Raw genomic sequence first — 14,441 nt, forward strand, 5'->3', positions numbered from 1 at the left:
TGTTCGCACGCATTGGTACTGAGAGCTCGGATAATAAGTTGAACTACATGTAGCCAGCACACCAAGCTGCTCGTCCCGCGGCCGCTTATGTTTCACGCAGCGGAAAGTATATACGTTACATAGCATACCGAAGTAAACACATCTATCTTAAGTACATGTATCATAAGAACTTGGTATATTTCATGCAACTGCTCCTATCTCAGTAGCTAAATACATAGGGTACAGGATTAATATCCGTAAGCAAATATGGAACACACTCGAACACTGTTATCTCAGACCTCTCTTAAAATATAGCAATTTCCTAGATACGAAACCCAAGTGATAAAACATTCGCCTTTCTACTCCAACCTATAGTTGCATTATCGCAATCTAGCTACTAACCAAATAACATGCTCAAATAACAGCAATCAACTCTGCAAAGAAAAAAAAAAAGGAAAAAAGGAAAAAGAAAAAGGAAAAAAGGAAAAAAAAAGTAATTCCTAGATAAGATCTCCAGCATTTATTGTACAACATTACCATTAACTAATTAACAAGCAAGGAAAAAGAAACCGATCCGAAACAAATAGAAGGACAACTAGTTTAACCGCAAACTCAAAATACAGCGACTAAATAAGCCAAAACAATAGGCACTAATGCCAGCTAGAAACTGTTCTGTTTAAACTTCTAAATTCCTCCTTTGGAATCGCAAGCAAATAAGCTAATGTGTTGATCGCCGGAACCAGAGCATGCCACCATCATCCGGTGGGGGTGGAACGCAAGCCCTGTGACCGGACTTGAGCGGTTTTGATATAAAAAGCTACTATAAGGCCTTATTGTCGAAAGGGGAGTCTCGAAGGTTGAGGCCCCCATATTCCATATCTTAACGTCGTGATAAGTCGACCCACTGTTATTCCACTTCATTAGCTTTTGTTTTATCTTCGTTACAGTTATACATACGTTGCGATAACAGGAGCATGTTCATGCACACTCAAACTCCTCATTCCCTTAGTATGAGCCAAAAAGCTTTTGATTGGCGAATCCATCCTAATATCCCATAACTTAACCTCACCAGTTGCGCTTCCACTGACAAGTTCTCTCATGCCTCCTCGTTGCATATGAACCTTTACAATCCAGGCATTGTGTTCTTTCCACCTCTTAACCATACTGTCTCTTGATGGTAGCCGGCGATCGTAAATCCGCAATGCTCCATCTCCGAAACCGGCTACGAAGACGTTGCCCGCAACTTGCTCGGATGTTAAACTGGTGATACACGACCCAGAACGTGCCGGAATATCCTATATTCATATGTCCATTAGTCATGTTTCTCTTGTATAGAAGCTCGAAGACAACTCACGCTCATACACATCTCCCTAGGCGCATCCCAAACCCTGATGACTTTTACGTCCCCACCCACAAGCATTGTGCCTCTCCCTTGCTGCCATTCTGCGACCAGCCCTGAGCTTCGTCTTGACGGGAGCAAATCTGTAAGTGCTCTCCAACTAGACACCAGTTCCACATCCTTTGAGCTCTCATAGTTTCTATAAATTCGCACGACACCCTCGCCACTGCCGGTCATCAATAGTGCAACGTCATCTTCGTTCAAAAATTTGATCTCAGTGATTTTTGTTCCAGGTGGGTTCCCATTTGAAAAGTAATTCGTCTTAACACCCTTATCCCAGTCCCAGACACTTTATCAACGTTAGCCATCTAGATAAATCTCGATTACTAGTTCTGGGGACTCACGAAACACCATCTTTATCATCAACTGCTACCAGGTGACTTTCAAACTGATGAAACATCAACCTCATTGGTTGACTGACATTATTGAAGAACCCCTTGACATGATCCCATCTTGAGCTCCCCGCCCGTTCCTTTTGCGGCTGCGTGTCAATTATTATTCTATCATTTCTAGTCCTTCGCCATAATCTCTGGTTGTAATCGACACTCCCCGGCTCATCAGCCTCATTGGGTTTCATTTGGGGTTCACGGAAGTACTATTAGTAATAAATAACACATTAGATATATGAACTTCTATTAGTTAATTTGTTCTGGAAATAACTCTTCTTACCTCGATCGACCACTCCATAAATTGACTTTGAAGGGGAATTGTTGGTTTTTCGCCGATATCTCTAGACTGGAAATTCCTGGGTGTTGGTTGTCTAGCAGAGTGATAGGTCGAGCCCGAACTCAACGGGTCGTTGGCGTCTGGAGGGCGGTTCCATTCTGGGCTTCTTTCCCCGACGCTTGATTTTGGCCCTTTCGGCGTTGATGGTGCTGAGCCGCCATTTGACGCACTATCACCATTCGCGTACCCAAGTGCCAAGTTCTTCAAGCTCGCAGCAATGCTCGCAGATCTACGGAGTGAACCTAAAAAGTAGTTCTCACGTTTATCGAGGCCTGGCGAGTCTGGCGGCTTATTGCTGTTGTCCTGTACGTTGGCTGTAGGAAGTGTAAGACTGAAAGCTCTCAGACTAGCTCTCGAAATCTCATCAATGATTTCCTGCGTTGCGCTTCCCAGAGGGCTATCAAGAAGTGCAAGATGAATGTAATCGACGACAATTCCGGCTGATTGCGCAACTTCTGGGAAGGGGTCCACTGAGAACATGAGTAGCGCTTGCCATACTGCCCCGAATATCGTTTCCTCTGAAATTCCAGATATTGAGTCTTTCTTTTTCGGCAAAGCTCCATTAGTCCCTAACCCAGCCCCTCCTAAAGAACCCGGTCCAGATGCTACTCGGTTGTGGTGTCTCTCTCCCCCACCAGACTTTGCGCTAGTCGTTTCAGTTACTTTTGCAGAGTACATGCATTCCTTCTCCTGCATCATCTGTTCAAATGCAGCCACTAAAAATTTACTCTCGTTTCGCTTCACAAATGCACTCAAAAAAATAACCAGCTCTTTTCTGACCATGTTACTTCCATCAGCCGTCATGACCAACAACGCACCCGCCACAGTCTGTTCGATTTTAGCAACCTCTTCGCTCATCTCCGGGATCCCAAGGAAACTAGTAAGTGCGTACAATACTGCTGCTCTGACTTCCGGAACATTATCCGTTGCTAGTTCACAAAGTCTTAGATGCGCACCCTCGCGGATCCCTTGCCATTTGGCATCAGGGAAATCAAACCAAAGCTGTGATAAGCAAAGGCAGGCCCATTGTCTTAAAAGTGGGTTATCATCTCCAAGATGTGCGAGACATGCACTCATCACGTTCGGAGGCATGCATACTACTTGGCCCTGGTGGAAACCTCGACAGAACATGGCCAAGATAAAAGCGCACATAGCACGATGCTCACTCGCGTTTCCAACCGGGATACCGGACGCAGGACTGAGAATTTGGATGAAGTAGCTGTAACCATTATCTTTTAATAGATCTGCCTGACAGGATGCGTCGACGGCCAAGATCCTAGCCCAAATAAAAACCATGACAGGCTTCAACTCTTGGGCAGCAGACTGGAGCAATTTCAGGACATAGGGAAAGATGCCTATGCTCAGTGCAAGATTTACAGCCCAGGGGCCCAAATCAAGAAATTTACTGAGCAAGATCAAGGCCCGGAGACGATGAACTTGACTTAGCAGTACTTGTAGTACAATGGGCAACTGATCTGGAGGCTTGCGGTCAACTGCACCTTGTGAAAGATACACCTCGAATGCCGTAAGTTGCTCTGTAAAGAACCCAGAATGTTGATATTCATACGGTGGACCGCCTTCCGCTGCATCATTCAGAGCAGGAAGTTGAGCAAGAACCATTTCAACTGCCAAGTCCCATGACTGCCATAATGGGTGGTGGTGAGTGTCTGGTAACGCAGGGGAAGAAATAGGATGGCATTGATGCACCCTCATAATCCTTTGGCTTAACAAAAAATTTCTAAAAAGAGCTGCTACCATCAAGTCTTGTCTAAACAGCTTTTTGAAAAGCGGCCGGGGGAGAGTATTCCAAGCAATGGTATCAGTGATTGCTGTGAAGATCCAATTAAGCTCTCCAAGTGGTGTCCTTCGTTCCTGCAACCTCCCCGGGATCTTCATTGCCATATCCACAGTCAACTTAGACGGGAACGGACTTCCAGGCAATGGGTTCGATGGCAAAGGGTTTTGCAATACAAAGAAACGAACTGCGATCTCAATAGGTGTTGTCAAACAACAGGTGAAGAGATCAGCTGGTAAATCCGGATTCATCGGCAACGTTTCCTTAGCTCCACAGGCTGCAAGTTGTATGCAGTCACTATACGAAGGCGTCGTTATTGCGCTTGGATCCTTTGCTCTAAGTTCTGCATTCTCCTGCTCATGCTTTTCGATAAATCTATTAAAATTCGTAACAATGTTCCCGGCATCGCTGCAGTCATAGACGAACAGACTTGGAGCACCAAGCCAGCTCTGAAGATCATATAACGAGATTGGAATATATTGGGTGAAATTTTTGTTGAAAACCCATATTTCTCCACTGGATGTCGGTTTGGGCACTCCGTGACCATTGTAATGAAAGAGAATACGCTCATCTTTCGCATTTCGCCGCAGAGAGCAGCAGAATTTCTTCGTGTCTTCGACGAACGGGTCTAAATGCTGTTTATACCTGGTTCGAATGCTCAAGGTCTCATATTGCTGCTGCAAATTCTTGCCAATCTTTTCCAGTGGCTTTGCAGTGGGATGAAGAGTTGTATCGACCCAGCATTCAAGCTTTGCGCAGGGATTTGTCTTAACGACATCTTGCCGGGAATTAGCTAATTTTCGGTTGATTGTCTAAAGGGATGGTTCATACCGGGAGGATCAACGCCGATGTTCAAACATAATACCAAAGCAGCCGAAACAGTCTTCAGCCGGTCGCGCATTCGCCATTCCTGCAAAGGAAATGTTTGGTTGTCCTCTTTCGGCTTGCCTCCAGTCTCGTGGCGCTTGTCGGTATAATACATATAAAAAACCTGTCGCCTCGAAAATTTAGACGCGGAACCAAATCAAAATGTGAAGCAGAAACCAACCTGCTCTAAAACCGCCAGATAGGCCTCTGAGTTGTATTCGTCCTCGAATCCATGTCTCATTCCTTCATATTCATGATCCACGATCTCTTCGCTTGGACTCTCGTTCTCAGAATTCTCCGGCGATCCATGGAGAGTGGCGGGGGTAAGGACTCCAGATCTTGGAGTTTGTGGAGTTCGTGCTTTTCTTCTTCGAGAACTTGACCTACTGTTTGGGCGCGTGTTCGGTGCGATTAATATGTTCCCGGAAAGGGTCTGCCGAAGGAGCTCTGCTGAAGACTCATGTGCGGGGGCAACAGACGAAGCGGTCGAGGAGGACGAATTCTGACGTGATATTGCAGTTGTGGGGTGTGAGGGACCACTTGTAGGATATGGTTGTTGGTGGTGTTGCTGCTGCTGCTGGTGTTGCTGATGATGTCCGTTCACTCTGCCATTCTCCCTATCCCCATTTACGTGACTGGGAACGTCGCCACCGTTTATCATCATGTAACTATACGAGGAAGTACCGTTTACACCGTGACCGCTACCGTTCATGGTGGTGTTAGTTGTGGTGTTCGAAGCTTGAATGGGGTTGGGGGTGAGGTGCGGCTGCACGAGCGGATTGGGAGGAGTGGGATGCGGCTGTGGCTGTTGTTGGTGATGATTTTCGCTGGCTAGCATATGAATATTCCGCTGGAGCGGTGATGTGGGCGGTGGTATGAGCGGGTTTAGGATGCTCTGATTCTCAAGATGTTAAACTGGATGAGTGGAGAAGGAGACAGTCGTCATCATCAATTCATGTGTTAATTGTATTTCTTTTTAACTACTGCCCGGGTCCACTTTAGATGGAAGGTCGGCCTGAAGGTATTGTTCGGGCTCTTCTCTTTATTCCTTGAGTATTCGTTTCCTTATTCCCGGGTTTGGTCCTCTTGCTTTTAGGTTGCCAGTGTATTATGGATACTTGGGTGGATAATAAGATGAGAAGCTGAGATGCAGATAGTTATAGCCGAAGGTGAAGTACACAAAAGGGGATCAGATAAACGTGTCTTCCGAGCCCTTCCTTGATCGTTCTTTACAGTTGACCTGAAATCTTACTTAGGGTTCGCGACGTCGTCAGCCGCTGACATCCCACTAACGACAAAGGCCCTTCGGATCCGAGGAGCTTCCTGGGAGTAGTTATTAAATGAGAGATGCTAGAAGGAAGAATGAAGAAAAGATTCTCAAGTTACAACGAAAATGTTTGATGACGATGCAGCTGATCACTGCCTTTACTAAGCCTGGGATTCGTTTCCATGAGGCTCTTTTCTCCCAACCACGACCACCACCATGATTACCTACCCTATCAGAGGTATCTCCAGACTCATATATTGGGTAAAAATGACCCTAAAAGACTTTCAACCCATCTGTATTTTCCTCTGCCGACCTACAATTATTCAGGGGATCATAACCAATCACTCGGCCATTAACTTAGCACCCAGCTCATGGACCTGGAGACGACCGGCTGCGTCAAGTTGAGAAACTAACATTCTGTGTGAAGGGCTTACGATAGTTAATTGTAACAATGCCCTGTCCTTTGACGAGAAAGTTGGGCTTATCTCTGATAACGCTGAAGTCTGTGAGTTTGGATTTACAGACTTCATATACATTCTACTACCAGTACCTGTTTCACCCATAACTATTCAGGTCGCCATAGCACCTTTCTTCAGATACCCTGACGACAACGTTTTAGGGACACCCACGAGCCATCAAAGACATACATACTTCACTCCTAGCAAGGATACATATGCGGAACTACATGCGGCAATAAAAAATAAAATAAAATGCACTCTAGGCTAACAAGAAGCTACATATTAAGGTGTTGCTTTGAACCCACATTTATCTACTTGTGATGATATCGAATAGAGTATTTAAGTTGTGTGCTTAGCTGTGCCACATAGCAACATATCCGCAGGGATGGTTTAAGTACTCCAGGATGGGTACATACATGTACATATACCTACATAACCGAAAGTTCCATTAATAAGAACCGAATTGGCGAAATTTTAAAGGGTACGGTTTGTGTTTTCCGCCCTCATAGGGGCGCTCGAATCCAATGATATATAGATATACTATAAATTTAATTATCACAGGCTCAAATAAGTGGGTATATATAGTCTACATCTATCAAAACGTAATTCATCCTCGAAGTACTCATGATACGTACGTACTTGCAGATAGGTATGTGTGTATACACGAAGTTTGAGTGGTTATGTAGCCTCTTCAAACTAACCTTGTATCGTTTGTGAGGTAAAATTAAAGGCGGCACTCTATTGTAGGCTATGCTGTGCAACAAATCCCCAAAACACAGAGTAGTATTTGTATAATACATATTTTTAGTCATCCATCAATGAGAGTATTCAAGGCCCACTTGTAACCATATCCGTTACACAAAGATGTTATAATACCAGAAAGCATAATGGCCAATGGTTAGAAGCCCGCTTTATTTATTGGTTCGATGATCCGGCATATATGTAGGACATTAGTCACTCTAATGATATACACGACGTTATGGGTGACATTTATTGCATATCACTTTAGAGAATGGACTGTATGTATGGAAGTTCTATATCCATCATACAACAAAGACTGGTGAATTCTCGAGAACGTCGCTACTAGAATATATAAACCCATTTATTTTAGTCTATCAAGTAAGTCTGGATCTGAATTAAGCGAACTCCCATATCCCTAGATCATGGGTTTTATAAACAAGAGTTATCGGTTGCTATCAAGACCAAACTCAATACATGTATTTGGGATAGTTTCGTGCGCGGTTGGTAGACGTGGGTATATTTTATGAAGATCAAAGTCTTCGCTGTTTGTAGAAGAGTGAGGTTCTATATACTTGTACATACATACCCATACAAGATCTAGAGATTTCATATTTATAAGATTTACTAACTAGAATCGCTTTCGCTAGTCGGGGGTTGATCACCGCAATTCAAGAACATTCCGTGCAGACGAATGCCAAAGTCAGATTGTCCCTTCTTACTGAAGGACTTAAAAATGGTTGTTCCAGTAGGTATGTTACTATATTCACTATCATTATGCATATTCTTAGCTTTCCTGGAAGGTTCCGGTATGGACTGTTACTGTCGCATTCAGCTAAGCAGCATCCTCTATTTGCGAAATTCTTCACGTACTGGCCTTTTATATTATAGGAAATAATCATTGGTATAGTCGACAGTAGAAGCTTCCAGCATGGCCACATAGTGATAACCAGCCCAAAAAATAGCGAATGAGGATATTGAAGCGAGTGATGTGCTATGATCGCAACTACACACCCTATTAGTTATGTACAATTATATACATACGTGTAATTAGGCAAAAAACTGTTGAAATACGAAGTATGAAGCCATTTGGAAAGTGACTGTGGCCTCCCAAAACCAAACAATAGTATAGCATTAATACCGAGTTGCTATAACTGTAAGGTTGCATGCAATTAATGAATTAAATAAACAAACAAAAAAATCAATACCGAGGCCATGAGATTTTAGGCCATGAAAAGGATTTATGGCCACCCATTCTGGGCATCGACATGTTAATTGTTGTAGACTCCTCAGTAAGGAAAAGAGAAAAACAACACCAGTATTCTGATAGAATCCATAACTACATCATGTACTTTACATTTGCACAAAACTGTTGAAAGAGAAAATTACAACGTTATTCCCATACCCAATCCTAATAACTCTAAAATCAAAAGGTATAAAAAAAAACTCCATTAAAATGCCGCACAATCATTTACCATCGCCTTAGTTTCCTGTACCTCCTCTGAATTCACCGCCTTTCTCTTCTTCCAGTCCCGACTCGTTCCCGACCACCTGTTCTCCTCGGTGTCATCCCGCCATCCCAAGCTAGTGATCTCGAAGGTGTACTTGGCACAGGGGTTCCGGGCATGAGTTGCTGTGATAATTGCTGGTCATATATCTGCTGTTGTAGTTCACGATCCCAGCGTGAAGTCATAGGTGTCGGCGGTACTCCATTTGGGTACGCTCCATATGCTGAAGGAAATGACTGTGTCGGGTGATAGTTTGGCATAGGATCAACCGCCTTGGCCCGGTAGAACCCAAATGCTGTATTTGATATAAACAAGCCTCCGAAGATCACGAGGAGGCAAAAAAGCTGCATATTACAGTCAATATCCAATCATTATCATAATATCCATAGGGAACATGATTCACCATAGTTTTATAACTGATTCCTTCAACAAATCCATCCACGATCCCGGCAAATGTCTCTGCGCTTACTCGTGCTCTCCCGACCATTGTCGGATCCCTGTTCATGCATCTTTCCCATGCACTACATACTTTCTCCATAGCTGGTACTCTCATTCCTGGCGCGCAGCGATTCTCAATGTAGTCTCTGCTGCATTGACTGATCTCCATTAAGATTTCAGAGGAGTACTCCTCCACCTTTACATCGACGTCTGCCCGGATAGTGAGATAGAAACAAAACACGGCATAAAGAACCAGTAGTAGTAATGAAAGATTGAAGAATAGCTGAAGGTAATGTGACACAATTAGCGGCAGGTCACGATGGGTTGACACAAAAGAGGCCGCAGCAGATTCTGCTGTGCGGCGCCATGACATGCGAGGTGGGGGCCGCCGGCAAGGTGAGCCGTCATCTTCATCTTCTTCCTCATCGTCCTCATCCGATTCATCTGAGTTTTCAACCTCTGTATCATATCCAGAGAGGGGCGTAAAATTTTGTGTTGAAATCTGCGTCTGCGGTCGCCGTCTACGTGCTTTGGTTACAGCGGCAAATAGTTGTCTTCGCGGCTCGCCCCTCTTGAGCTCTCCGCGACCAGTGCTTTGTGAGGTTGTAGTTGATGGTAGAATAGGCTTGCTAATTATACTTTTAAGCTCCGACCGAGCGGTTTTTGGTTCAGGAGTTGGCGCCTCACTGTCTAAATCTGGGGACCGGGGGGTAGCTTCTGAGAATATATCAGAATCCTTCGATGGTGTGTTCCACCCACCCCGCAATAGCTGAAAGCTTGGTGTTTGGAAAGCCGACTGCGTAGGTCGTGTTGAGTGTGGAGTCGTCGGATTTCCTGCGGCGAAACGGAAGGTGGCAGTAGCTGGGGGAGTATGGGGGGGGTTTATAGGGGAGTATGCGAAGATTGAACGGCTTGCTGCTAGATGTATGTCAGTACATACAATACGATACAGCATGGGAGAGGGAAAGCAAGAAAACAGGAGGGAAGGGGACTGACTTTTCTTTGCGTCATAGAAGGGTGATGCCGGACTGATATCAGGCGTCTGGTCATATTCAAAGTCCATAGGCGTTTCATTACCTCTGCGAAAGCCTGCCATGATATGTAGAAGGGACGGGGTGTATGGCTTGGTAGAAGCAATTGTTGGATAGGATGAATGGCTTGGGGCTTACGAGAGGGGTGGGGGGAGATGTTGACACAGTTCAAGTGAGACGCGAGGAAAATTGTAAACATCCCATCGCGTTGTGGCGCTTTGCAGCTTAACAACTGTTGATGCGGCTGAAAGGAGGCACTAACTGAAGGCATGGTTTATTATGTGAAATTATACATGTACCGCCAAAACTCGAAAAATTGGCTATCTCCGGCCAGGGATTATCACTCGAGTGATTGGTTGAATGGCATTGATCTGCATCAGAAGTTTCCCATACAAGTAATTTTGATCTAGTTATGGCGGTATACATGTATTCTCGGATAAAAATCTATGATCTTAAATACGGGGGAGTGGTAGAGAGATTTGTGTTGAAGCTATGCACCATACTCAGGCTCACCCAAAAGCTGGGTACATGTAAGCTTCTATAGTAGGGATGTACATAACAGCCTCCGGGGTATGGACTGTCTAGGGTACATACATGTATGTACTGATGGGATAAGGACTTAGCCCTTTTGCTTTGAACAGGTTCGTTCTTTATTTATATTCCTATATCTAATAAAACCCTTTTCAATTACACTCCAGTTATAATCATGTATGATCTACCAAGTTATTCATAAAAATGATCAACTTGGGGGTGGTCCGTGTCCATAGCATGGATTCCCCCTCCCCCCTTTATATCTTTTTTGGGATCGAGTGATAATATATGAATATATGTACTATATGCAATCATGTAGGTATCTAGAGTAAGTGGCAGTTCGCAATAGCCTAGTCCCTTTAAAATTTAGAAGATAAAAGTGGCCCAAACCGCCGATAATATTTTTGTTTAAAAAACAGCGAGCGGCTATCGTTCTCCGCACTAAGAGATTTACGTGATCTCCATGGTTTGCACGACAGGATAGCCAGTAATACATAGAACCAAAGTATAGCTACAGCAGTCTCTCGCTATAAGAATATTATTTATAAAGATAGGATCACCCGGTCCTGTCAACCCTTTTAATTATTAATCCTAGTGATAAGAATATATAATTTCGGTCCGGACGTACGACCTAGAATCTCAATATTGCATTTGAAACCTACTAACTACACTATATACATGCAGCTAAGTTCAACTTGACTTGTAAAAAGAGAAACCCAGCCGAACACCGGCCTAGTTGCACCCTAAATTGTTCTATAGAGCCTAATAAAAAACGTCATTCGCGAACATGATGCAGATGAAGAGAAGGGAAAAAGCAAACAACACCCCACGCTCACGTATTACCACGCCAAACCCCCATCCTACCTAGTAGTGATACGATGAATGAAAGGATGTTTCAGTGCCTCAGCTGGTGTACACCTCTTTTCTGGATTCAGGTTCAAACAGCGGTCCAACAGGTCAATAAAAAGGTTCAGATCTCTGCTTTCTGCATCCGTCATACCTGAGGCAGCGGAAAGCAGCCTGGGCCGGAGTTCACGAGTTGGTTTATTAAAGTTCAAAGTTTTGATAATGTCCTAGTGAAGGGAGGGTTAGAAAGTTTCTTAAAGAAGCGGGCTATTCTGTCACTCACCTTTCCAGTGATTTTGTCTTTCTCGATACTCCTAAAATTCAACATATCGTCGAAATGTAGCATTGTAAATTGCCCCTTTCGTAAAAGCTTATGCGGAAACTTTCCTCGACATTCCATTATTGAGCGAAGCATCTGATTATTTGTACGCCCAGTAAAGAGAATCTTGCCAGTAAAGAGCTCGTAGAGAGTGCAGCCTATAGACCACATATCAATGGCATAATCGTAAGGAATACCCAGAACTGCAAGATATTTAGCAATTTGTGGAATAATGGATTTGGGGGGGGGGGGGGGGTGACCCACTAATTTCGGGGGCCCTGTAGAATCGACTGACAAGGTAAGGAGTAATGTCATTTTCTGACGCATCAGAGGCCGATCCTAAATCACAGATTTTCAAACTGCTACAGTTCTCATTTGCCTAAGAAATTAAACAGGGTTAATAGGATATTGCAGGTATGTTATGGAAGTTGAGCTTACCAAAACATTATCAGGCTTCAGATCAGCGTGCAAGATGTTGCACTTGCGCATGAGTGACAAACCAAGGAACATTTGTTGAGCATATGACCGTACTGCTGCTAGACTAATACCCTCATTTCGGCCATACTTCTTCAATACCTCTCTGAGATTGATGCTACAAAAAACATTAGTGATTGACCTGAAGCCAAGAGAACCAAGCGGTGGACATACCTCAAGTTTTCAAAAACAATACAAAGATGGCCCTTGTGTTCGAAATATCGTTCTAACCTGATGAGATGCTTTTTATCCTCGGGATCTGCAGCACACAGCTTCTTTAATATTTCGATTTCCTTTATGCCGGCCTTTTTCCTGTAGATATTGTCAGTTATGTCCTTAAAGTGTTTCAAGATTAAATTATTACATTGTTTCGTTGTTTCGGATGATCTTGATGGCTACCTGTTTATTCGTGGTTTGGTCAAGCGCCCTAACAACCCCCGAGAACATACCCCTTCCCAAGTTTGTCTGCACATGATATCGACCATCAAGTAGTTCCGTAGGGATAACACGGTAATATCCATCTGGATCATCCCAATTGTCCAATAAACTAGCATCTAGTTGCTTCGCCGCGGGATAACCGGGACTGCCTTGGCAGTTTCAGGTTCTTTCTTAGTAGACTTTGGCAATGGGTCCGCAAACATATCATCATCACCTTCTGCAAACATATCAAAATCATCGTCATCTGCTTTCTCTACTGGTTTTTGCTTGTTCTTCTCCGAAGCATTCTCAGGGAGAACATCTTTGACTGTGGTCTTAGTTTCATCATAGGAATCGGAAGAGACTTCCTTTATGTGTCTGTGTTCTTGACCTCTTTTTGCATCCTCTTGCATGTCTATGGTAGGATCATAGTCGGCTGCCGAGGGGCTATCAATATCAATAGGGGAGTGCAGGGCAGGGTTATTTATAGGTGCTGCGATACCGTCTTTTGAAATGGTAAAATCGCCTGGCGTATGTTCTCGTGATGACGGCGTTGCTACTATATATAAGTAACCACATAAATAAGGTAAAAACTGGCAATTGATCTCACCAGGTGTAGCGCTACCCTCTGCTGGAGAATTGGGTGTCGAATCAAGGCCCAATGCCGAAACAAGCAATGGTGTAGCTTGTCCCCTATATTTAGCTTTAATGGCCTCTCTTTTCTTTCGCCGTTCCTCAATTAAGCTAGCTTCATCAACCGGTTCCTCAATTTCAATTTCTTCAAAATCTCGTTTGAGTACACCGCTCTTTTCAACGTTCCTATTGCAACAAAAGGTCAATTTCGTAATGGTATGGATCTAGTTGCTGACGGGGTGAAAAAACAAACCTTCCGTTTGTCGTCTTCTGAGCTCCCGAGAACGACGACGTCCTATCTGACACTTTGCTCCGGTTTTCAGCATCTCGTTTTGAAGGGTCGGATAAATCTCCCTGTTCGCTCACTGATTGTTCACGGGAATTCCTATGGCTGCCGTTGTGCCTTACTGTATCTCTTTCGTGGTACCTATTGCCATTCTCACGTCTGTTATCATCATAATGACCCCGACGACCACCTCTACCATCACCTCTCGGTCCTCGCGGCGGGGAGCGACTCTGTGTACGTGATCGCTTTGATTCACGATTCTGATATCTCTCGTCCGGGCTGTCATAGGGCACTCTATTAAATTCCCGAGGGTCCGACCGATCTATATCTGCATACGAAACTCTCGAGCGACGTCCATAATTGGGATCATTGCCGGCTTCGTAGTGCACACGATGTTGGCGTGGGTCTGGGCCACGGTCGCCCCTGCTATCGCCTCTCCTGCGTTTTTCGCCTCGGGGGTAGTCGTCACTGCGATAGTGGTAGTCACGGGAATCATCGCGGGGACCTTGACGATCACGACGGTCATGGCGGGACGAGGAGGATCGCGCATCGTCGCTGTGGTTGGAAACGACAGGCGATCTCGAGCCTCTATTATTTCTATTGGAAATACGGTCAACGCTGGGGCCAGAGACCGAAGGCAGCGATGGAGGTGCCTTCTCTACTTCTGTTTCGAATATTTCCCCCTCCTCATCGAAGGATTCACTTGATGTCATGATGCTTCGAAAGTTT

At 44.4% G+C, this 14,441-nt stretch overlaps 3 protein-coding genes across 3 annotated transcripts; all 3 read right to left on the bottom strand.

Moving 5' to 3' along the window:
* Positions 1–663: 663 nt before the first annotated feature.
* LAJ45_07638 (uncharacterized protein) lies at positions 664–5,478 on the bottom strand (the record flags this gene model as incomplete). Its single annotated transcript, XM_046117194.1, has 7 exons — positions 664–883; positions 937–1,274; positions 1,334–1,667; positions 1,723–1,973; positions 2,048–4,677; positions 4,731–4,890; positions 4,948–5,478. 7 exons carry the CDS (start codon positions 5,476–5,478, stop codon positions 664–666), a joined length of 4,464 nt encoding a protein of 1,487 aa, XP_045969490.1.
* A 3,258-nt stretch (positions 5,479–8,736) lies between these two features.
* On the bottom strand, positions 8,737–10,271 carry LAJ45_07639 (uncharacterized protein; the record flags this gene model as incomplete). Its single annotated transcript, XM_046117195.1, has 5 exons — positions 8,737–9,081; positions 9,141–9,804; positions 9,863–9,892; positions 9,973–10,093; positions 10,172–10,271. The coding sequence occupies 5 exons, from the start codon at positions 10,269–10,271 to the stop codon at positions 8,737–8,739; spliced, it is 1,260 nt and encodes a 419-aa protein (XP_045969491.1).
* A 1,326-nt stretch (positions 10,272–11,597) lies between these two features.
* On the bottom strand, positions 11,598–14,425 carry LAJ45_07640 (uncharacterized protein; the record flags this gene model as incomplete). The annotated part of the gene is made up of 10 exons (XM_046117196.1): positions 11,598–11,810; positions 11,867–12,105; positions 12,167–12,281; positions 12,341–12,494; positions 12,551–12,688; positions 12,741–12,959; positions 13,016–13,229; positions 13,296–13,349; positions 13,404–13,612; positions 13,680–14,425. 10 exons carry the CDS (start codon positions 14,423–14,425, stop codon positions 11,598–11,600), a joined length of 2,301 nt encoding a protein of 766 aa, XP_045969492.1.
* Positions 14,426–14,441: the final 16 nt, after the last annotated feature.

This window comes from Morchella importuna (assembly GCF_003444635.1).
Source record: "Morchella importuna strain M04M26 chromosome Unknown Morimp01GS025, whole genome shotgun sequence".
Taxonomy (NCBI): domain Eukaryota; kingdom Fungi; phylum Ascomycota; class Pezizomycetes; order Pezizales; family Morchellaceae; genus Morchella; species Morchella importuna.